Raw genomic sequence first — 25,870 nt, 5'->3', positions numbered from 1 at the left:
CCTCTCTCTGGACAGCGTTTACCACATTGTCGTATTCAAAAACCACATGAGGTGGTAAATCACTCACTCACTCAACATATTTTGACTCAAATAATTATACTAACAAAATCATATAAATAAAAGGAACAATGTGATTTTTTTTAGATTAATCCAACCTGTGCTGCTTGTGTAGACATACCGCGAATGTCGTTGGTAAAACGACAAACGTGGTTAAACGTGTCTGTATGTTGAGGCTCTCTACAAGCAGTATTACTGAGCAGATGGCAGGCTGTACACTCCCTGTGTTTAAGAGGAAATCTGGTTTATTTCTGACCGGCACTGTGTGTTTAACTCTGGTGACTTTAATAATGAGCTATAAGAGACAAAGAGAGAGTGTATGAAATAAAGGGACACAGAAAGAAAGAAAGAAAAAAAAGAGAGAGATCTATCGATCCATCCATCCATCCATCCATCCTTCGTTCGTTCTTTCCTTCCTTCCTGGTGGGAGGTTTAAGATACGCTACGCAGATCCATCCGCTACCGACGCATCTTCCTGGCCTGCCCCCCTCTCTCTTCCTCTCCCTCTCTTTCAGTCTCTCTGTCCTCCGTTTCTGGCCGCTACTAGCCTACGACAAGGGAAGTGCACAAAGCCGAGAAAATCTGGCGTTGTCGGCTGGGCCCTGTGTGCGATATGCTGCGGTAAAAGGCCGCCGTTTGCGGTGTTTACAGGGGATGTAGAGAGGGACGGAGGCACCGCTCTGCCCGAAGGACCGCGCCGTGTCTGCTCTGCTCTGCCGAGCCCGCTGCATCGCGGAGCGGCCTGCGAAGCTCACAAGATGTCGACCAGAACGCCATTGCCCACGGTGAACGAACGTGACACCGAGAATGTAAGTGCTGTTACCCAGAGACACCGGTGCGATACCGGACGTGGGAGCGGGATAATTAGGACCGGGGATGTGGATATTTTGCGCACTGGTCTGTGCAGGGTTATGACAGCGCTTAATGTGGGGGGGGGGGCGGTAAAATGTTGCATTGTGATTTGACAAATGAGCGCCCTGGCTTTTTCTCTTCTTTTACTCTGGACGAGAGGAAAAGCATGGGTAACCTAGAACGAAGATGCAGTTTGTCTGTCCCAGTTTCAGCACACAATACGGCCAGACCCGAACAACGCACTGCGTCAGTGGGATGGTTCGAATGGTTCATCCAAAGCTTGAATGATGCCGCTGAGAATGAAAACGCTACTTATGGGGCCTGTAGGAAATAGTGTTGCTCCACCGGTGCAACTGAGGGCATTTGTCAGCCCACAGCGTCAATGTTTAGGGGGTGGGTGTGGGTGTGGGTAGGGGTGGGGGGGTGGGGTGATGTTGCCCTACTTTTCAGCGGCAACGCTCGGTAGCATCGCAATGTGACACCCATCACCTATTGGGCCTTGTTGTAGGAGCACGCTCCGTGCTGATGGAGGGAGGAGGGAGTGTTGTTATTCACCATTCTACTGCCACGACTCTGATGAGCTGAAGCGGCATGCAGACGTATTTATTAACAAGGCAACATCAATGGTTTAAACCGCCGGAGGATTCTCATCCGCCGTGTGAAGGAATGCTTCCCACCACCCGCTACTCGCGCGTGCGCGCTCACACAATACAGCCGAATAATACAAATATTTCTTTTGAGATCAGTCCAAATGAGCACTGCCGTATGTTTGCTGACAAGCTCTGACACATCTAGGTTCATCTGATTTTCCTGGAAACAAGACGAGGAACGGACTAATATTGTATAACAATGTGTTGTAAGCAGTGGAAAAATGCTTGGAGCAGTATTTATTAATTTTCTTTTTTATATTGTTCCTAGATTTAAAAATAGTCCTTTAAGTGTTGCGGTACATGTATCTGGACTTTTCATCTTCGGGTAAAATAAAATACAAGACAGGAAATGTCTTTCCTTTCCAGCCAAATTGTTTAACTTAACAGACCTTAATGTGAACTTCATGATCTAAACTCTCAGATCATTGCTGAGTAATGCCCCAGCTTAGGGGACAGCGAATATAACTGTCTAACAGTCTAATGCTGCTTTAGGTCTCACAGACATACTAGACAACTATTAAAGCACTGTCTCAGCAGCATTAGCAGAAGCCATCCAGCCCAGCCTGCCTCTGTTTGACTACAGCACACAGCCCCAGGGTCCACTAGGAGCTGAACTGCATTGCATAACAGCTTATTACTCAGTGAGACAAGTGGCTTTTAGTGCAGCAAAATAGGAAAACCTCTCCTGGCTTTCTTGTTTTCACACGTGTGTGTCTGTGCAGGTGTTTTATTATTATTTTTTTTAATGTCTGGTCTCCCTGAGGAATGACATCAGTGCTTGCAAGTTAAAGGATGGATGAGTGCAAGAAAACACTGTGCAGTAATAATCGAGCACTGGTCCAAAATCACCTGCCTGTCCAGTTGCTGCTCAGTTAAATTAGAGAAGTTGGAGCCAAGCCATTCAGTACTGGCGAAGCTGATCTCTCTCGCTCACAAACAAACATAGTGAATCCTGCAGTATAGCTGTCTCTCTGTCAGGATGTAGGCTAGCTGAGGTGATGCGCACCCTGCAGGGTGTAATGTTTCCCTTGTGAAATGGGAGCAGGGGAGCCCGGGTAACCAGACCAAGGCTTTATTCTCTAAATGGGTGTGGCACTCAGGAGCAGAGGATCATGAGCTTTCTGACCTGGACTGACATCAACAGCTGTTGCAGAGAAGACAAAACAGACCAGCAGAGACTGTACATAGCCTGTGCCAGTGTTGTGCTTATACCAAGTTGTTCTTAATTCACCTTTATATGCCATATCAGAGGGACGCGTCTCTGTGGACTTGTATAATTCCTGACATTGCCCTGCACATTTTGTAGGCGTTTTTAAAGATACAAGGTGAATGGCGTTCACATTCTTTTATTATTAAATCTGATCTTGAGGCAAATGAATAGGTTAAGGTGTCACAGAGGGAGCGGAAGGCACTTTATCATACGTTTGCTTGTAGGGTACTCCTGTGTGTACCTGCAGGTATATGTAGTTATATTTGGTCAGACTCACACAAGCACATTTACAACATTGTGGATCTTGATCTTGGATGTGAAGCTTAGTTAATTGGCACATCTCTGTTTGCACAGTCAATAGCTTTGACCCCCCCCCCACCCCCACTGCAGCACTCTGCTGCATTGCTCTTATGTGGGCAACTGGTGTGGTAAGGGGAAGGGTCCTAATGAAATTACACAGTGTGCCAAAAAGCTAGAGAGGATCAAGGACTTGATGTTTAGGAGTCTAAATTTAAATTTTAGGTATATAACTTCCAGGCAGGTAAAGAGGATGTTGCTGATCTCTACTCATGTGGCATTCCTGCAGCACTCGTCAGTGGATGGCTTTGCTGAACCCCCACTTCCTCCGACTAAGTCTGCAAGTCGCCACAGCCTGCCGCGATGTCGCAACTCTTTCACGTCCACGGAGGAGCATCCCCATATTGGCAATTACCGCCTCCTCAAGACCATTGGGAAGGGGAATTTTGCCAAGGTGAAGTTGGCACGACATGTCCTTACTGGACGAGAGGTGAGACAAGTTATTCATGCTTTTTAAATCATTTAGTTACTAATGTTTTGTCTCGATTCAGTCCTTCATCCTTCATCCTAATCCTTTCCTGCGCCACCCTTATATTTTACTGTATTTACTGTAAACAATCAGGGTTGCAATTTTCCTAATTATCCGTGAGTCTGAAAAGTCAAAAATCCCATGAATTAACTGGTTTTTGGCCTGTTTTTACTGTCAGAAGAATGAACGATCTCCTGTCATGGCAGTATAGTACTGGACTATTTTAGCTCCCTCAGATAGGTGAGGTCAGGCTCTCTCTTTATATCTCTACAACACACACACTCATATACTGCTGACCTGTCAGAGTGATAGACGTCCTGCTTTGGTGTGTTGGTAATTAAAGCTCCTGTTTCCCTTAGTAGAAAACAATAACCTGGGATCTGCTCACTGTCTTTCACTCAGCAGGACCCACAACACTTACTGTCAGCCCTGATGCACTGCAGACGGCCTCTCATGACTGTGTCTTAGCCTTTGCATCCTTTAATCCTCTGAGATTCATTTTGTACCTGCTCATATCAAAGTATTGGGGGCATAAATATTCTCCAAGGTAACAGTTTGATCTGTTCGGTGTCCTTTAATGCAAATGTTAAACAGACATCCTGGGGTATGCTACCCACTGTTTGCTGAGAAGGTCAGGCGTGCTTTGTGTGCCTGAGTGCCTTTGCTGGCTCATCACAATGCAGAGACATAGATCAGCGTAAGAGAGAGAGAGAAACAGAACAGGTGGAAAGAGCATAACCCCATAAAACTAATGCTATCCTAGCTTGAGATATAGTAAGTGAGCAACCAGCAAAGATTTGTGCAAAAACAAATAAAAGTTGTGTTTTAGTGCGAAAGCATCAAAAGGAGCTCTTTGGAGTGACAGGGAACTGAGAGAGCACACTAGTCCCCCGTAGGCACCAGTGTGTCCTCTGTCAGCTGAAGAGGGTCACTACAGGATACACACACACATACTTAGCTGCACTCTCAAAGAAACAATAGCTTCTACCATATGCCCCAGTGACCTGCAGGGAGGGGCACTGATACAGTAAAATTGTACAACCCCAATTTAAAATGAGTTGGGAAGATGTGTAAAATGGAAATAAAAACAGAATGCAATGATTTGCGAATCCCATCAGCCCATATTTGATTCACAATAGAAAATGAACAACATATCAGATGTTGAAACTAAGACATTTTACCATTTCATGGTAAAATATGAGCTCATTTTAAATGTGATGGCAGCAACACCTCTTAAAGTTGGAACAGTGTGATGTTTCTCATTGTGTAGCATCCCCTCATCTTTTAAGAACTGTCTGTAAACGTCTGGGAAGTGAAGAGACCAGTTGCTGGAGTTTGGAAGAGGAATGTTGGCCCATTCTTGTCTGATGCAGGATTCTAGCTGCCCAACAGTTCTGTGCTTTTGTTGCCAGATTTTTCATTTTACGATGTGCCAAATGTTTTCTATTGGTGGAAGGTCTGGACTGCAGGCAGGTTAGTTCAGGACCCGGACTCTTCTCCACGGTTTTCCATTTTGCCTCAGACCTTTTTCAATTATCTTTGACCCAGAGAACACGGGGGTGTTTCTGGATCTGGTTTCTGGGTGTTCACGTGTGGCTTCTTCTTTGCATGATGCAGCTTCAACTCACATTTGTGGATTGCACAGTGAACTGTGTTCACAGACAGTGATTTCTGAAAGTGTTAATCAGGCCATGCAGTGATGTCCAGTAGAGACTCATGCCTGATTTTAATGCAGTGCTTCCTGAGGACCTGAAGGTCACGTGCATCCAGTTTTGACCTTCTGTCTTTTCCCTTGCACACAGATATTCCTCCCGATTCTGGCCCTGCCTCTCTGAAATGCTCCTCTTATACACAGTTGTTACCGACCTGTTGCCAATTAACCTAATTAGTTGTTAACAGCTCCTCTATTTGTTTTTGATTTGTGGCAATTAATTTTCCAGCCTTTTGAGGCTCAACTTTTTTTGAGATGTGTTGCTTCCATCAAATTTAAAATGAGCTAATATTTTCCATCAAATGTCTTAGTTTCAACTAAGTAAGTAATATGTTAACGTTCTATTGTAAATAGAAATTTGGTTGATGAGATTTGCATTCTGTTTTTATTTGTGTTTTACATATCGTCCTAACTTTTTTTGAATTTGGGTTGTTCGTCTTATATTTTGTTAACTTATAAATTAATATATAAGATTTTTCAGTGGCACTGCATTATGAAATGACCATGTCATTATTTTAAAATATTGTGTTATTCCACATATGTGCTGTTTGTCATAATATGACTGTAAAAGAATTAGAAACTATTATTACTATACTATTACTATAGAGATAATTCTACCAATTAAATAAATTGTTTGCTCTGTAAAATGTCAGTTTCACTGTGAGCAATGCAAGAATTTTCTCAGACTTAGAATGACTGAATTGCCTAATTTGTTTACGCACACCTCAAAAACAAATTATTGTCATTAGACTGTCACAGTTGAAGTGAATGTTGGGTATTTTGCTTGAAAAAATTACTTTAAAAGATGAATCAATTATTACCCCCTGATATGTGTACTGTAATGTATGTATGTAGAGGTAGTTTATGTGCATCAGTTGATTTGTTATATACAGTCTGCTGTGACGTAATTTTGATAGTAAAAGGATTTTTTTATTTGTGTACATTTTATTTTTACTCATTAATATTTTTATTTTGAAGAGGGAAATAAATGTAGCTCAGATCATGTAAAGCACTTTAGCATATAGATGACACTATGACTGCCTATGCCTCCATGTCTGAATATTCACATGTAGGTGTTTTATATTCATGTATGACTGCAACACCTGCATACGATGAGGAGCATATGGCCTGTGTGTTACAAATGCACTGAATAATTAAGTGATCCATGTTGCCGTTCACTATAGAACTAAATTATTCACCTTCAGATCCATTAGAGACAGAACACAAACACACACTCACATATGGCGATGCCATCCACACATTCATCCAATCTCTCAATATGAGAACAAAAATGGAAATGCTGGTACAGTAGCATAATGAACATGTTTGACTCATGCATGGGGAATTGCAGAAGTTGGAACAATAGAGTTACACATGTGGCCCAACACACACGGCATACTGTACATGCTTATGAGTTATGTCCATGACAGGAGGACAGAAGAAAGGTCGCGGTCTGTACACCTGCCCACCTAGGACGGGCTACAAATAGACACCACCTGCCTACAGTGTGTGTCTGCACACAGTGAGCCTCTCTGCAGTCTTTCACTCTGTTCTCGTCTCCCTACTTGACGCTGCCTCTTTTACAGCCACGACATTGGTGTCGTCATGTAGTACAACTTCTGAGGTGGATGAAATTAAATGTCCCAGCAACTTGTAGTTTATCAGGGAAACCCTGCTTGATATGAATAACCTACATTCTCCCTCTGCCATGATTCTGTTTGCTTTGTGGTTTTCCCCTTAACAGGCTGTTTGGGTTGCAGCCAGAGTCTGCATCCACTGAAGCATGATTATTAAGCTCTCATAAGGCCAGACTCAGCAATGCTCCGATTATACATTTAATTGATTTTACTGGAGACCTTCTCTCATTTCTACCTGTTAAAAGGAGGTCAGGGGTCAGGATTTCAGTCTGTGTGGAACATTTAAACTGTTTACAGTCAAGATGACGTATACAAAACAAGCTAAATATATAAGAGTCTGTACTCTGCAGTACCCCAGCATGGGTGTTTGTTTCTTCTTTTGAGGCATCTGTCTATGACAGGCTCAAATTAAATGAGTAGCTCTTCACTCATACTATTCTGTATGCTTGCAGTATTCTGTACACTACAATGCTTAAAACACAGTGAAATTTTATTACTAAAAAACAAACTTTTAATCTGTCTTGTTTTTTTTTGCATTTGACGATCACAAATCAAATGAAGTGCTATACTGTTAGCACAGTAGAGAATAATAATATTTATAAACACATAAAAAATGTGAATTACTGTGAAATGGTTTGGAGAGTCTAAAATCCCATTTGAACCATACAACTCCAGAACTCATCCATTTTTTAGCTTGCATAATAAAACTGTGTATTTATTCTTATCATTTTGTGCAGCAACAGTGCAGCAACAATTATTATTATATTGTAAAACTGCTCTGTCAATCACTTTCAGCATATTGTTTTGGCTTAATGGTGAGGCTGCAATATGGCTCAGCCGGTGTCTTTGTGAAGCTGCTGAGCTTTGAGAAAGTGAGGATTGCAGGTCTGTTTCAGCGGGCACTTTGGGGTGATTAGTAAGCTAGATTGATCAGACTGCTGCCCAACAAGATCTGCCGAGCCAACAGTAGATTACCGTCTTGCAGAGTTGTATATGCGGATTGTTCATTCCAAGACATCCTCTTTTTGTACAACCTAAAGACTTTGCTCATCTTTTATTTATCTACATTTCTTTTATTTGTTTACATTTCATTCTCTCAACTTTCTCTGTCTCCTTGTCTTTTTTCTGTATCTAGGTGGCGGTGAAGATTATTGACAAAACCCAGCTGAATCCGACCAGTCTACAGAAGGTCAGTGTGGTTTGTTTTTTATGACCACATAGTAACATGTCTTAGTTATAATGCTGATGGCTTTTCCATGAGTCATTCTTGAGTTCTTGCCGGTCTTTTTCTTTGCTCTTTGAACTCAGGATGTGCTATTTTACATAATGTAATCAGATGTAGTCAGGAGAGACCACAAACACACACACACACACACACACACACACACACACACACACACACAATACAAACTCTTGGGTCTGTGTTGGCTTGTGGTTGGAAGCAGCTAAAAATACTCCTGCCTGTCTGTTGGTCACTTACCCCGTCTACCAGTCGTAACCAATTAGAACAGAGGAGTTTGGGGTCGTTTCCTGATTACTGAGTCCAAATCCAGCTCTTTCTGTCAATTAAACACACATCCATACACATACAGTCTACAAATACAGATTAAAAAACCTGGAAGGAAAACAACATATTCTACTATGAATGTAAAAATAATGGCTGGCAGAAATAGTTTTCATGGTCATGACATTATTGTAGTATGTCTCACCACTGCTGCTCTTTTAATGTTATTGTTTTGTAAAGGATGAACACGACACTAAGCAACTGCTGTGGTGATTCATTATAATAATGGACCATTACAAGAACACCTACGTAAATGGCAGTTGATGCCTTGATGGCATCTGTCTCACTGTAACCCATCAGGGTGAGAATATATTGTTGCTGCAAGCATCTTAATGACAAAATAATAACAACAATTAGCTTCCCAAAATGTCTGCCACACATTGACCTGAATGAGGATGAGAGGAGGGAACTCAGTGAGGGGAGGAAATGAATGCTGTGCTAATCGGAGTTTAATTGTAAACACCTGATGTGAGACAAATTTAGTTTTTGACTGAAATCCAACTCTTGACACTGTAAAACGAGCATTTTTTTTAAGGCATTTCTAAAATGATTGTGTTCCCAGCATTATTCTCCACGAGCAAAGCACATCTGTAATTGACTTGGGCCTTAATGGGATCTGACTGCAGTTTTTCAGCTAATCAGTGCAAAGACGATGTGTGAATTTGAAGCTCTCAGTTCCATACTCATCTAATCTGACTGAGATAAATTTCATTGTGCAAGCTCTTTTGTGAAAGAGCTTATTGTGTGGTTTCTAATCGCCACACACATAGTGGAGTAATGAACGTTTAGAGGCCTGTGTGTGGCACTTGATTTGGTTCTTGTCTAGGTCATGAGTGGTTACACACCCCATGGGCTTGGGTTGTCCGCTGCCTGGTGATGAACGTACCTTTGCAGACGTATCATCTGAGACTACAGACCAATCAGGATCTCTCTGATCAATTATTAAAGGGGCTTTTCAGATGTCAGCTGCAGTAGACCTGAGGGTCAGTATGTAGCTGTCTTACAGCTTTTATTGGGACAAGCTGTTATTGGTGTAAAAGCATTGTGTGCACATGCATTTGTCTGTGTATCTATTGTGTTTGTGTACTGTATCTGCATTCAACCTTAAAGGTGCTTCGGTGCATGGAGCCTGTATGTATATTTTAACGTCCTCTGCTCTGTACTATAGATTGCTGTAATAGTATACACAACGGCCATCTGCAATGCAGAAGCTTGTCTTGTAATGCAGCAGTCGTCTCCAGATTGAATCGATTGTCTCATTGAGTCAGTGTCCTATTCTAGCTTTGTGAAAGCTCTGCTATCGATGCATTAACCAGAACATCTAACAAAAAAATACAGTTTTTGCTTGGTTACCCTTGTGACAATGGACTGGCCAAATAATATCTGGGGAACAATTAAATTCTATACCACACCACAATCAATCCATCAGTCGTTCTCATTGCTGATGTTTGAGTGCTGCTGGTTAAACAGTTAGAGGAATTATTTTTCAGATTGAATAGCTAGAAGAAAAAAAACACTTGTTGTGGGTGCACAGGATAATTTTACCACCCAACAATTCTCACTTAAGCAAACTTAAAGTTATGAACAAATGCTACTTCCTTCTATCTACAACTTTCGTCTAGAGTGCTTCAAACATCAGTTGTTCAGGCATCAGTCATTTCAGCCTTTTTGCTTTGGATGCTTGTTTTGTTGGAGGCATTTTTCATATTTAAGTTATCTACACTGAATTTCACTACAGTCCCTAAGGGTGTCTGGGCTGCTTTGCTCTTTCTGTTGCTATTGTGATCCTCATGCTTGGAAACGGCTAGAAAATTTAACTGTAAATGGGTGGAAAATGTAAAAAGAGCCACAAACAAATTCAGTTCTGGAAATTCAGAATTTTCTTTCTTTTCTTTCTTTTTCCTGTCTAACATCCGTGACAAAGTAGTAATGGTATCTCATCAACACAGCTTCTTGAACAGAATATACAGTAGTTTATAGTTTACATTTTATGGTTAAAAATTGCATACACATTGCTGAGCTGGCTGTTTCTAGAAGCAGCTATAAACAACAGATGGGTATAATTATTGATTCAGTGACTCTGGCCTTTTACATGCATGAAGAGCAGAGGTTGAAGGATTCTCTGGTGTATCTGAAATCGAACTTTCATGTTCTGCTTTAGAGGCGATTGATCATTTCTTTGTGAGGGTAAACCTTTGGAGGGATTTAACCATGTGTTGTCACAACTGTGACCCTATTTGTTGTCAGGGTGGGTGAGCAATGTTTGGGGGATCTGGTCTGGCCACATCACTCCTCCACTCACTGTTAACGGTGGCTCTTTCATGTTAGTCCGTCAAAATGCCACTGATCTCTCTTTCTATGCTCTCAGAGGAGCCAGGCTGTGGGCACACCATCTGGCACTGTAGGCGCAGCCAGAGCACTGGCAGATCCTATACAAAGACAAACACACACACATCCTGCATGACACACAGAGCCATACACAGGAGAGCCTTTGGTTTGGCTGTAGCTGTCAGGGCGTTTTGAGCGCTTCAGTCACAGTTGTGGCAACATTTCTCACACATGCATTCTTGTGTGCAGCCATTAATTTAGTCATACAGTATATACACGTAAACACGCTCTTAGTAGGATTAATGGGGTTTGCATTGCATGGTACAACGATCACTCTATAGTAAATCATAAGGTTAGAAATGAAGTTCTGCTCTTTGCCTTTTACTGTATGGAGTATTGCCTGGTGTGACTTTCTGGTGGTTTCATTGTAACAGGAAATGAGGTCATCCTAGCTTCTAAAGCACCCCATTAGATCCACCACAGGAAATGCATCACATGTCATCTGTGGTCAGGGATGTTGACGTTGTCATGGTTTTTAGGCATTTTAGGCCTAAAATAGGCCTTACCATTAATCCCTGCTTTCACTGAGCAAACAGCTTTCATCCGACCATCCCGTTGCTCTGTCTCTTTCTAATCTGTAATTAAGAGCCGTTTCATTTCAGTGCTTCAAAAAATGTCCAAAATCAATGGGATAATAAAGGTTATGTGAATGCACATGCTGTTAAAATGCAAGACACATTCACATTTGAAAAAGGTGGAACCATTTGGTTTGTCACGCAAAGCAGGCTGCAGAGATGGGAGAGAGAGTAAATGAAGCGACAGAAACATTGGCGGCATCTCCAAAATCTAAAATCTCTTTTCTCACTGTGGCTGAGCCACAACGCTGAACTTCAGTCTTGCTATCTTATATCTAAGTTTGAAAGGGCAGTGTTTTCTGTTTTTTGGCGGCCAGGAAGCATTTAAAAAACATGCCCTGGCTCTGTTTGTGTATTTTCTGCCAGTTGCAAAAGTGGAAAAAACACTAAGGGTTCATACTCCCTAAATGGTTGTTGTTTGTGTCTGTCTTGCGCCTGCCACTCTTCATTAGCCAATGAAATACTGTCACACCCGTGAGCTAGAGGAGCTTTAGTCTTGTTCAGATGAGTGGAATGTGATTAGACAGACAGCACGACGTGAATCACAATACAACTCAAATACTGCGGCTGCTAAGATATTTGTGGTTTTCATGTTCATGGATTAAATCATTTGTTTTCAGTACTGCCATGGCTTTGATTGTGAGTTAAACTGGGTTTTTAGTTAAAGTGAAGTCTGATGGTAATTTGTGTGTTGGTGTGGGTAATGAATAACAAGTGCCCATCTTTGCAGAAGCAGGAATAGTCTTTCTCATAGGGGTTATTTTGGGCCCCTCAGGAGTCAAAGACGGGCCCAGGCTGTGTGTCTGAATGTCAATGACACTTTTGATCCTTTTGTCCGCCTGTCTGCCTGTTTTTTTTGTCTCGTCTTTCCTTGTCAAGCAGCAAGCATAAGTTATTTACTGATACCGTATGTGGCTTTGAAGCACTATTTGTGTATATGAAACCACACATACACACTTGTTAAAGGGATGTGAGCTTCAGGCCTCCATTCTACTCATCCTATCAATAATCTCCATGTTGAATGAGCAGCTGTGCTGCTGTGACTAAAATAGTCCGGCCAGTTCCTATAAGTGTTCCCAGTGTGATATCTGCAGTCCTGTTCTTTCTGCATGGGGACTCTGTTGTAATTAAGGCTACTTTGGGAGTCTGGGTGCCCCTAGGTGGCTGGAAGTAGGTCACTGGCACAAACTACACAAATTCGGGCGCATTGGAAACGTGTGTGTGTGTGTGTGTCTGTGTTTTTATGTGTGTTGCACTTTATTTTATTTTTTTTGATGCTATCTTGTAGTAATTTTATTTAAACACGCTTTCAACTGTTTTGATTAATTAAAAAGGTCATGTCATCCCAAAGGAATATTTGCTAAAATATTCAGTACTTTCTCACCTTTTTTCCAAAACCACCTGTAAATGTGCTTTATGCTGCCATACCTTTCCCTTTGTGCCTATAGATATTATTGATATTAAAACTATTGTGGATCTGACATTACAAGCTCATTATTTCCTGTCAGCTTCCATAGTGGCTACATCTCTATTGAGCTTGTATTGACAGGCACTGTGTTGTTTGTTGTTGTTGTTTTCCACTGACTGTCTCAGATTTGATCTAATTTTTTGTTTCCAAGTGGCTGCACGGGTGCTTCCCATGTGAGGGGCTTTAGGGCAATGACGCAAACGAGAGACAAAGAATGAGATAAGATACTAAGATAAAACACTGACTCTTCAGTCCATCACTCATTCAAAATGATAAAGAAATTCTGTCGTGGCCGATGCATCACATGCTAAAGCATTGTGTGTATAGATGTGCATGCAAAGCTGTGCCCTATGTGTATATTTTTGCATACTGCAGGGCATCTTCTGGTTATTGTGTCAGACTGTTTCCACTCTAATTGACTTTGTTACCATGGGGGAACCTCTCAGGCCAGCATCAGAGCTGATGAATATGGAGCAGCTTTGCCACACAGGAGAAGCTCACTATTCTGAGCCACTGAGAAACTGAAGCTTTTTGTACACTAAAACACGGCCTTTTAACAAACTCTTAAATGTGCATGCATACGTCATCATCATCCCAACTTTTTGGGGGTTGGGGTTGTACAGTACATAGAATATTGGATTTAATTTACATATATAGATGTTTTTTGTTTGTTTTTTCGACTGATTTTAAATACAAAGAAATAGAACAATGTCTCGTACTCTCTCTTAAACCGTTTACTTCGTCATCTGTGGCTCTCAGTGGCAAGTGTATTAGTTCAGACATTTTTAAAGCAATAGTAAATAGCCATGTGTAAGGGCAACGCTGTGGTTTACTGGAGATGTGGTGCTCTGAGTGTTTCAGCAGCAAGATTGTTAAAACAACACTGAACGAAGATGTCACTTGTTGCAACAATTTTTTTTTTTTTTTTACAATAATTAAGCTGTATGGCATAGTTGTATAATCTATGTAGCAGATACTTAGTGGGTAAAATCATCATTGCTTTTCTTATGTGTCATTTTATGAGGGTTTTTTGGAAATAAATCTATAACTCTTTGCACCAACTCTGTATGCTGCATGTGTGCTGGGTCTATTGAGTTTAGAGGCGTCACAAAGAAAGCAAAAAGAGAGGCAGACAAGCAAGTAGACACAAAGAAAAGAAGAAAGTTTGAGAGTGACAGAGAGTACATTCATGTTGATAAACTAGACTGTAGCTGAGAGGTCGCAAAGAGTTGGGCCCGTTCGCAATGGCATTGTGTGGTATAATGATTTAAAAACAGACTATCCCAGCACTTCTTGTCCTGTATCTGTCCATAGTTTGGGCATGCCTTCACATTTCATTTTGGTACTTTTTACATCCCAAACATAGAAAAACCATTAGGTAATTGGGAAAAAGTTGTTCCAAAGCAAAGCACGGAGTGTCTTTGACGTAGCCACCTTTTGATTTGCACACTCTTGGTGTTCTCTCAGCCAACATCATGAAGTCATCTGAAATCCTTTTCCAAAAGGCTCAAAGGAGTTCCTGCATTTGCTGAGAACTCGCACTACCTCAGTTGGGTTTAGGTCAGGTGAATTTAGAGGCCAGCTCATCTGATCCAGCACTTCATCACTCTCCTTCTTGATCAGATAAGCCTCGCAAAGCCTGGAGGTATTTTTGGGTCACTGTGCTGTTAAAAACAAAAGATGGTCCTACTGAGCTCAAACCAGATGGGATGATGTGTCACTGCAGAATGTCATGGTAGCTACACTGGTTAAGTGTGTATTGAATTCTGTATAATTTGACAACAATGTCTCAAGCAGAGTACGGACACGCCTCCTCCTCCATGCTTCACAGAGGGAACCACACATTTAGATACCATGTGTTCACTTCCTTTGCACCGGGGTAGTTGAAACCAGAAATTTGGATCCATTAGAACAAAGTTTTCAGTGGTTTGTGTGTCTTGTATAAAGCTGGTCCCTTACTCGTTGCCCTCGCTGGTGGTTTCATTGGAGCAGCTCGACCCTTAAGGTCAGGTAATGATCAAATGTGTCTACTAGTTGATGTCTGGTAAGCGGTGATGTGGGCCTTAATCTGAGGTGCTGTTATTTGTTGCTTTCAATTGGAAACCCTTGCAGGTGACTAAGCATCTCATATTACCAACGGCACACTAAACTTTAATTTAGATAAATGTGGCTACTTCTAAAATACAAAACATAACATTTTTCTTTGTTTGACACTTTTTGTGTACTATGTTATTCCATGTTTTTTTTTTTTTTGTATTTTATTGGGTTTGTAATAGAAATAATGATGTTTTTAAAAATCAGTTTTCTTGTTTTAGAATAGACAGGAGCACAACTCATTACCTTTTTTGCTTCATCAAATTGGACTGCAAATGGAAAAATCTGTGTGCAATAGAAGCTAAATCCCAGTCAAGTGAGTGTTGAAATGTAATACTCAAACACAGCCTCAGCCGTGCACGACTGGGAATTGGCAGAATGTAAATGAATCAACAGCACCTCTAAGCGGCTGGTGGAGCTCATGTGACATATACAGTCATCCTTAGACTGAGGAAACAGTTCCAAATGATTAGAACTCTGAATGCTCTTTTTGACTCACTCTGCTCTCAGCTGTTATACAGTACTAGGGTGCTCATAGAAAATACACTGTTTTTTTTTTTTTGTTTTATTATATTTTTAACTTTCTAATGTTTTCTTCCAAAACTAGATAAAAGCAGAGGGATTCTTAAAATGTACATCTTGTAGCTCGAATTCCGCTGTTTTTGTTTTCTAGAACTGCAGGAATAAGGCATTTAATATGATTTTTTGCTGATCTTTTTGCAATTTTTATGCCAAGATGATTATATTAGATGGCAGATGCCTAACTGGCTGTAAGCCTGTGTCCTGCTACTCTGCAGTGGCTGGTTATGTGCGATGCTGCTGACTGGCTGACTCGATGTTTGGATGGCCAACTGTCCAGCTGACTAGTCTGGAGCGTGTCAGTGAAGTTGAAATTCTTCTCTTTATCGGTGTGGGGCAGGGTTTAGTGCAACATTGTCACTGCACGGGTCATATTGTTTTACACAGTACAATAGTCCAAAGATCATTAGGTCTTCTCATGCTCCTGCAGAGTGTAATCCAGTTACAGATGTATACACACTTTGGAGTTTACTGAGGCTCAGTTTCCTTCATTTAGCTCTCTAATCAGTGCTTAATAACATTTTCTAACTTTGCTTTCCTAGCAGAGACATAGTGGACACTTAGGGGTCACTACTTGCGATGTCATTCAGCATGTTTGTGGATGCGTCTCACTGTGTCTGCTCTGTGTCTCGACAGCTCTTCAGGGAAGTCCGAATAATGAAGATACTGAATCATCCCAACATAGGCAAGTTTAAATTAATTGGAACGCATTACAACTAATTTTGTGGGATTAGTATTAGGGATTAAACCAACTAGAACCAAGCTACCTTTCCATAACTTTTTAAACAATCATAGATAACTTTGAACTAAATTCTTGAGTTTCTGTTGCTTCATTTTGGCTAATTCTTATCTACTTTTCTACTGTAATTAGCTAATTTATTCCATGCTTGCCTCCCTTTCTTCCCAATCTCTATCTCAGTGAAATTATTTGAGGTGATTGAGACAGAAAAGACACTTTATTTGGTGATGGAGTACGCCAGTGGAGGTGAGTAAAGCATTAATCCATGCACAGTTAATGTGTGTTGTTTCAGACATCCATACAAAAACACTGTCAGTAATGTGTGTGCATGAGGTCATGTCAGTTTACTCTACCTCCAGCTATTCATTGTCTCAAATTGTAAAATGTCAAATGCCTTTTAGTGGATCCTTACCTCATAGTCAGTACATAATACTTAATGGAGATAAAGATAATATAAAAGGATGAAAATTATTGTACAATTTACCTTGCAGGAGAGGTATTTGACTATTTAGTGGCTCATGGCAGAATGAAGGAGAAGGAAGCCAGGGCCAAATTCAGACAGGTAAGTCACTGCTATCACAGCACTCACACCTCTGTCGCTGTTCATTTTTTTTTGTTTTCAGAGGGAAGACTGCATGCACCATGATTAAGCTTCGTCACTGACTGCAGAGGAGAGATGGAGCACAGATAGCTTGGTCTGAGAGAATGGGGGTTGAGAGCAACTTCCTTTTATAGATGCTGCTCTGACACCTAGTGGTGCTCCAGGTGCAATACAACATCCTCAGTACAGTGAATTTATTAGCCTCTTTTATGTTTAAATGTCCCCAAAAATGAGCAAACTTTGTCTTTTTCCATTTTATTTAATCAAGTGTAAGCATAATCCCTGCAAAATGCGTCTAAGTCTTAGACAGCTCAGAGGACTTGGATGTGACAAATTGTGGTTAGTGTGTGATTTGTCACAGTAGAGAAAACTCAACAGTCAGGAGTTTAAAAGTGTCCATTTGTTTGCCTGCTACAGGCAGGTGGGTGGCACGTGTTTTCTTTTGGACTGATACTGGAGCTATTTTGGCATGTTTTTGTATAATATCTCAACTGCCATAGCAACTGCTGACTATTCATTTGCATGAGATGCAGCGCCATTCAAAAACTCAGATGTTACATTTTCTTTTACGTTCTTCTTGTGGAAACAGAAAACTGTCTACTTTAACGATCAATCATTAACGATAGTGAGGACATCACTCACATTAAAGGTGTTTTAATGATGCAAAACAAATTTTTAGAAGTAGTTTTTAGACATAATTCAAATGTGATGCCTCGCTAATATGAAAGCTAACTAGTTAACTACTTTAGTTTTTACATGAATTCTAGTAGTGTTATAACCCCAACACCGTGACTGTGGATCCTTATTAAATTAAAAAGAAGATTTGCATTTCTTTACTTATTTATAACATTATATAAATGTTATACATCCAGTCTCTTTATTTCCTGTCACAATGTAAAGAACTTGTTCTTGCTTTTAAAGGTGCTATGTTAATAGTTTTTACCTTTTAATATTTTTTGTGTCTGTCATGTCCTTATAACATGATGTGTTTATATTTTAGATTGTGTCTGCAGTGCAGTATTGTCACCAGAGGAGGATAGTGCACAGGGACCTTAAGGTGCAGATCGAACCTCTTATTGCTCCAGAATAGTATCCATAATAAAGTCTATCTTCAGAAAATCTCTATACTTTATAATTAATTGAGTTCTGTCAGTGCAGATAACTTGACAGTCTACATGGTGATCTGCCCTGTCTCTTACCACCTCAGGCGGAGAACCTGTTGTTGGATGCAGACATGAACATCAAGATAGCAGACTTTGGCTTCAGCAACGAGTTCACTTTGGGCAGCAAGCTAGACACTTTCTGTGGCTCCCCACCATACGCTGCCCCAGAACTCTTCCAGGGAAAGAAGTACGATGGGCCAGAAGTGGATGTGTGGAGCCTCGGGGTCATCCTCTACACACTGGTCAGCGGATCACTGCCCTTCGATGGACAGAACTTAAAGGTGGGCACTCGTTCTCATTCTCATCTGGCACTGGCAGATACACACCTTTTTTAATCAGCTTTATTCACGTGTGCTTTGTATGACCATCTTCAGTAAAACACAGCTTTGCACAGCAAATGGACATATGTGCAGTGGTAGAAACTGACTTTACACAAATCTCTTTGGGGCATTTTCCCACCAGATGTGGGCCCACCCAGCCACCAAGGGTCACCTTGGTGCCAGGCCCAAGCCCAGACAAAAAGTGGAAGGTTGTGGCACAAAGGGCATCCGGTGTCAAATCAATGTCAAATCAATGTGCTCATCTTGTTCCACTGATCTTATGACTGCCAAGGCGAAAGCCATTGATCTTTTGATTCGACAGCTCGCCTGCAACATGACTATCATTGAATGCTAACATTGCAAGATAAATGAATAGGCAACAGTTTTCTAATATGTTCTTTATACAGTCATAATATTATGTTTACAGCTTGGTACATGTCCTTCAAATGGCCACGTAAACATAAAAATGCAAAAGTAATCTTGTTTTGCTGATTTCCTTGTTTTGGTTCATCTCTGTTGGTGGCTTGGTGTGTAGGAACTGAGGGAGAGGGTCCTGCGGGGAAAGTACCGTATTCCTTTCTACATGTCCACAGACTGTGAAAACCTGCTTAAGAAACTACTCGTGCTCAATCCTGTCAAACGAGGCAGTCTGGAGGTATTACTAGTGTTTACTTAGCATTTCATCTGTGCTTTTATTTGCTCTTTATTTTAAAAAGGCAAGCAGGACGCATTCAGAAAGACAGTCTTAATAATTCATTGCTCAATTTTGTGCGTCATCTTAAAGCACATAATTGCTGCTGTTGTTAATTATAAACCAGCAGAACACTTCAATTTATAGCCTGTCACATAGAGTTTTGGAAACATTCATCTTAAATGAAAAAGTGGTCTTAATTCTCAGTTAATGATTTTTTGATGAAAGCTTAAGAACTAAATAGAATTTTTTGAATTGTTCTAATAAATAAAATATCATTATTTTTACAAACTCCTTACACACACTTCACCCACATAAATGTTTTTGGGGGTGGTTTGAGTTCATTTCTAATTTGCAAACAATACATTTGTAGCTGTCAGTTCACTTTATGCTCACACTGTCCCGAGTCAATACCGCCCCTGCAGTCCGACCCAAGCTGAAGCTCCACCGATAATAACTGATCACGCTGTTGTACGGCCTCAGCTGAACTTATTATTCAAAAGATTGTACTGGACAAAGTCGTTAATTTCTCTTCTCTTTTCTCAGTTGTGTCAATTTCCTTTCACTTAACTGTAGTGTTGTGTAGTTAACAGTCTTGTGTTATGATGAAATTCCATTTAAAGATTAATCCTTGAAATAGTGGTTGCACCGATTGTACTGGATATTTAATCTTTTTTTTTCTTCTTTTTTTTAACTTTATTAGCAAATCATGAAAGACCACTGGATGAATGTGGGTCACGACGAGGAGGAGCTAAAACCTTACATAGAACCTGAGGCAGACTTCAGTGATTCAGTCAGAATAGGTGTGTATTACTCTCTTTGTCTCTCGCACACATTGTGTGTATGTAGACTGTCTCCTCTCTACGGTATAAAAACTGTATAACTGTATAAGACTGCTATAAAAACTACAGTTAAACTGTGGTTTATGTTAACATCTACCCACCATCAGACCTCATGGTGACGATGGGTTTCCCTAAAGATGAGATCACAGAGTCTCTACATGGGCAAAAGTACGATGATGTCATGGCCACCTACCTGCTGCTGGGCAGAAAAGCTCCAGAGGTCGGTTTGTTTGATTTACATAATCTCAACATTATCAACAGCAGCTACTGCACCAACTAGATTTCTCATCCTGTGTCTTTATGTTTTAGTTTGAGGGTAGTGAGCCCCTCACTAACAGCATCCTGAGTCAGCGACAGCGACCCACCAGTGACATCAACAACAGCTCGAGCATTTCTCCTGCCCATCCCAAGGTCACACGCAGCATCTCGGCCAATCAGAAGCAACGTCGCTACAGTGATCATGGTGGGGATGATGATGGTGGTGGTGGTGGTGGTGGTGGTGTCGTAGAGAAGCCAAGTAAAGTAACCTCGTCCTTCCCAGCCCTTAGCGTGCTGCTGGCTGTGTGTTGAGTAGGGGGACGTTGCTTTTGGTCACTGAGGATTAGCAGGTTATCATATATCCCTATCCAGTGTCAATCCTGCTGATGTGCCTGTCAGTAAGGCACTAACAGCTTTATCGGGGATTTCATACAACCGAGTAAATCTAAATAGGCTTCAAATGTTTTCCTCCTGGTACAGATAAACAAAGCACCTTTTCTTACTTGTGCTTGTAGATTTAATCAGAGTGTTTACCGTTGCTGGGGTTTCAATGGGGCTTTATTTTAATGTTAAAATCAGTGACCAAGGCCACTGTACTGGTTTAGCAGCTTCCTCCTATGTTGTGTGGGGCCTTTGTGTCTGGCGCCATCTTCTGGCTTGCTGCTTTCCTGCAGCTCCCTCAGGAAATTCACCTCAAAGCATGAGGAGGGAATAACTTTGCCTTGTACATGCTCACCTTGGCTTCTGTAGCTATCACACATTTGAATCACAATGCTGTTGCAGAGTACAGTATTTGACAGACTTGATGATGTGTCAATCCTGGCTTTGCTTGATGCTATTGTAACAAAAACATTGTCCTTGTCTGAACTTCTTCACCTAAAAATGCCTGACAGTAGAGCTATAGAAAGAATGATTGTGCTTGGTGGAAAGTATGTAAATATTTTCCCATATGTGTGTCTCTGCTAGTGGGTCCATCTGTGCCCCCGGCGGTATCGTATACGAAGCGTGGCCAAGCCCTGAGCGTGGAAAGTGACCACAGGGAAGAGTGGGATGGAGCGCGCCGACTGGAGCTCAGCACTTCAAAAGGAGATGTTCCTGCTTCACCTCTAGGGGCACAGGACAGGAAGAAAACTACAAGTGTTGTGGGGGTGAGGAGCGGAAGTAGAGGACACGTGTGTTTAGATGTATCGCTCTTCTCTTCTAAACTTCTCAACCGTTTAAATGACCATCTGCCTCTTATGCTCAGTTTGAAATCTAAAAACATGTTTCGGTTTCCACAAAAACAGACCAACGGATCAATGACTCGCAGGAACACATACGTGTGTGAACGATCCTCTACTGACCGCTACTCAGCTATTCCCAACGGCAAAGACAGCAGGTAAATACAAATGCATATACTGTACAGTCATATATCATTTTATAGCACAAACAAACTTTATTTTACAGACAAGCAGCTTTTTGTAAAATATCATAAGCCTTCCTTTGCTAATATTCTCTGCCCTTGACCTGCAGTTTAACTGAAGTGTCAGGCAGCACCCCATCAACTGCAATTAGTTCTACACGACCTCGTCACACCAAGTCCATGTCATCATCAGGGCATCCTTCGAAGAGCACACTGCCTCCCATTGACGACAACACAGAGCTTAAAGCCAGGTGAGCTTGACCCTGCCATTGTTGTCTGCAGTAGTATTATAGTATGTATATGTAGTATTTATACATATACATACATTTGTGGTGAAAATCTCTGCATGCTAATATGTGCATTCACTCTCTGTTGCAGCTCCTCTCCCCGAGGTCCCTCCACTTCTCCATCTGCACACAGTATTAGCACCCCAGAGAAAAACAGGTTCCCTCGCGGTACCACCAGCCGCAGCACCTTCCACGGAGCTCAGCTCAGAGAACGACGCAGTGCTACCTACAACGGACCCCCGGCCTCACCTACACTGTCCCATGATACAGGGGCTCTCACTCAACAACGCAGGGGCACCTCCACTGGGATCATCAGCAAGATCACCTCCAAGTTTGTCCGCAGGTCAGTGAAGACAGTGACTTCACAAATGACACTAGGTCTTAGTTAACACTTCCTGCACATTGTTAAAAAAAAAAAAAAACACAGGAATAAAAAGACAAAGTTAGTACTATATCTGCTTGTGGGACTAAGGACTAGTAGCATATTTTTTAGATTTAAAAAGGGACAGAAGGAAGAAGGATTCTTTTTCTACGTAGGCAAACTAACAAATGCCATTTTATGTCACTGAAAGATTTGTCTGAAGGCACCATTTGATAGATGGTGATATTAATTACTAATCAAAGTGAATGTCAGTTGAATCAAGTACTAGTTCAGTTGAATCAAGTACTGCAAATGCCAATTTATACCTTTTCAAAAATAAATTACCAGTCCAAATAAATTACATTTTATTGTTAGAAGAAATTATTTTATGGTGACCATCATATCCACATTGTCTTAACATGCCCCCACTTCTTAATGAGTCTATATATCTTTACCATCGAAGGATTTTTAATATATTACATACACATTAACACTTTTTACAGAACATGAAGTACAGCTGATGGTTATAGTTTTGCAGGTATTCATTCAAATTAAAATATTGGCATAAATTTGGCTCTTGCTTTGAGTATTATGCTCTCCGTTCAGCAGCTGTCATTCTCATCCACATCCAGCAACTGAGATAAGCTCATATTGTTTACTGTCATGTGAGTGTTCAGACGAACTCTGTGTAAAGTTTTCCAGTGGTGAACACAGAGAATGACACAGTCTTGCTGCCCCTTTAAAACAGACATGCTTTCATCTATTCCCGGTCCCTAGAGCTTATTATAAGTCCACACTGTTGCCCTGTCATGTCACAATGACAAGCAAATGACCGAGGCTCATCATCCATTCAGCAGTCAGCTCCTTAGGTCACTTTCACTTTCGCCAAGCTCATAGAAGCTCACAGCTTTCTCTCCTTTTCTCCCTGCATAGAGCTCTGTCTTTCAGGTCGACCAGGAGGTAGGAGAACACAACGCTTGCTGCACCTGTCTTTCCGTCCAAAAAACAAACCTCTCTGTGCCCACGACCTTGGCCCATGTTTTCCTAATTTTTTATGTACTTGCCCAATACACCACATCCTTGCCTACTGACACCCTTGTTATGCCGTGTTTTCCTTCCCAATGCCCACTTCCTCAACTACAAACGGCTCACCAGCATTATCTAAGCTACGATATCTGCTTAAGTTCCTGGCTTTCCTCTCCTTACTCTCCCCCGTTTTCACGCTAAGCATAAGCCAAATACTAGGCGAACTATGGCTGCTTCAAGATTAGGAAACATGTGTCTACTCCTTACAGATCAGTGGGGATTAAGGAAAGGTAGCGGACAGTAGCCGTAGGATGCATTTGGCCATTGTGAAAGAGCAACAGCAGTGTTTGCCTCAAAAAAATCAGTCACCTCATTGTGTGCTGAACCCTGATACCCAAGAGTGTGGATTCTTTCCTGGCATGATGCCTGACACCCCTCTCTGTGTCCAGTGATGATGGGGGTCGTTTTTGTAATTGGTGGGGGACCACATGTTAACAACAGCTTGTGGGAGTAATATTGTATTTCTGGTTTATTTCAGGGTGCCTAGTGAGGGGGAGGCCAGTGGCAGGACAGAAACACCAAGGTGAGAGTTTGACTACATCGCAGAGCATAGAGCCTGTAATCCACCTTTGCCTCCTTCAACTTTTCTTTATCTCTCCCTCTCTCTGCTCCTGCTCTTTTCCGGTCTTCCTCTTGATCTGTTTTTGTAGGAATGTGACCGGTGATACTAAGGAGGATGGTGCTAGGGACTCTAAGCCCCGCTCGCTGCGCTTCACCTGGAGCATGAAAACCACCTCCTCCATGGAGCCTGCTGAGATGATGAGGGAGATCCGAAAGGTTCTCGATGCCAACAGCTGTGATTATGAGCAGCGTGAACGCTTCCTGCTGTTCTGTGTGCATGGCGACGCTCGCCAGGACAACCTGGTCCAGTGGGAAATGGAGGTGTGCAAGCTGCCCCGCCTTTCACTCAACGGAGTACGCTTCAAGAGGATATCGGGCACGTCCATCGCCTTTAAGAATATCGCCTGCAAAATTGCCAATGAGCTCAAACTGTGACAGCAGATGGAATCTCAGTTAGTCTTTGGTGAGCTCTGGTTACAGTCTCATCTCATCACTGGATAAGTGTTGACTTACAGGACAAAATTCAGCACTGATAGTCCTCACCACGCAGAATCAGAGTGGAATCGGCTGGTAACATGCACTACTGGCCACGAATGTACTGTACAGGGTAGTGGATCATAAAGATTTCACAAAGTTTACCCTCTGTGACGGAGAGATAGCAAAAACAGCTAACCCCCTCCCCCCCCTTTTTTTTCTTCCATCCGTCCCTCTGTCTGTCTCGCTCATCAGTCCGCTGCTCCTTGTCAAAAGACATGTTCATGTAACATATGCAGTATGCAACTGAAGATGACCATCCTGCAATAATGTTTTCAATCTCTTTTTTCTAAACACCTACTACAAGATTTACTCTTCTTGCTAAAAAACCATTCAAATTACTGAAGCTAAAATGGCTGCTTTTCCACCTGTGTTAAGTCAGTATATAGATCAGGCTGGAGCCCATACTAAAACTATGTAAAAAGAGAATTGTACTGTATGCATAACATCTGCAGGTACTGTATTGTATATTGATTTTGAGTTCTGTACAGAATTTAATTGTCAATATTGTCTTTTTTTTTTTTTTTTTTTTTGAATTTGAGTTATTTCCTAATATAATTGATGTTTATTAGAGCATTATCCTTTTGGTCTGTGAGGTTTTTCTTTAAGAGCCACCATAAGAAAATAGTGTTTTTAATTTTATTTAACGAGCACTAAATTATTTTGTGGAATACTAAGGGATGTGTTCCCTGGCCTTTTATGTAACATTTTATTTGCCTACATTAAAAAAACAAACAAAAAAAAAACACCAAGTTGCACCACATAGACTTGAGTAGTGACTTCAGTTAAAACTGAAAATGTGTTCACTTTATTTTCTCAGCAGTAAGGTAGGTGATTTGGAGATCCTGCTGCAATTGCACAAGTTTTCTGGGGTGATGTGTATGAACATGAGAGTATGCAGCTGTATTTCTTTCATGTTAGTTTGGTAGTCTTTAATTACAAATACAACAGGGTTTAAATTGGTTTACTTCAGAAAGGATGGATTTCTTTGTTTGAAAGACTGCAGATCCATGGAAAGTCTGTCACCATGAAATAAGTTTTTTTTTTTATCTTTTTTTTTTTTTTGTATTTTGACTCATGGAGCCTATCTGAAGAGTCTGATTTATTCCTGCCACCAGTGTGATTGTGCAGGTACTTGTGTATCTCCTTGCTTGTGTTTTTTATTTTTTTTTAATTCAGCAGATTTTATTGTATTTATTCCATTACATTGTAATGTGCTGCTTTGTAGAATTGAGGCGTGCACTTTGTTGGAGAAAATAAAAAGGATTTTATTTGTTTGTATTTATTTCATTTAATTTCTCATGGCTTTATTGTTATTACACAGCTACTGTACCTTTTTTTAAGATGACCTCAAACAATGAAAGGATGAAGTGCAAATAGTGTTGTTTCATGGCATTTTTCGACTCAAGCTACA

The 25,870-nt window shown here is 41.2% G+C and overlaps 1 protein-coding gene across 2 annotated transcripts; it reads left to right on the top strand.

The window, feature by feature from the left end:
- The first annotated feature begins 507 nt into the window (after positions 1-507).
- mark1 (MAP/microtubule affinity-regulating kinase 1) lies at positions 508-25,737 on the top strand. Of its 2 annotated transcripts, none has more exons than XM_067519673.1 (18): positions 508-866; positions 3,356-3,556; positions 8,079-8,132; positions 16,248-16,296; positions 16,531-16,596; positions 16,842-16,912; positions 17,952-18,008; positions 18,159-18,395; positions 18,970-19,089; positions 19,829-19,928; positions 20,075-20,187; positions 20,277-20,484; positions 21,192-21,373; positions 21,512-21,603; positions 21,738-21,878; positions 22,006-22,257; positions 23,840-23,884; positions 24,012-25,737. In XM_067519673.1, the coding sequence occupies exons 1-18, from the start codon at positions 816-818 to the stop codon at positions 24,355-24,357; spliced, it is 2,385 nt and encodes a 794-aa protein (XP_067375774.1). In that variant the 5' UTR covers positions 508-815; the 3' UTR covers positions 24,358-25,737. The 2 variants fall into 2 exon arrangements, with proteins under 2 accessions (XP_067375774.1, XP_067375775.1); XM_067519674.1 differs by having other exon boundaries at positions 509-866; positions 20,277-20,430.
- Positions 25,738-25,870: the final 133 nt, after the last annotated feature.

The sequence above is a fragment of the Channa argus genome, chromosome 1 (assembly GCF_033026475.1).
Source record: "Channa argus isolate prfri chromosome 1, Channa argus male v1.0, whole genome shotgun sequence".
Taxonomy (NCBI): domain Eukaryota; kingdom Metazoa; phylum Chordata; class Actinopteri; order Anabantiformes; family Channidae; genus Channa; species Channa argus.
This window is presented reverse-complemented; position numbering and strand designations above follow the sequence as displayed.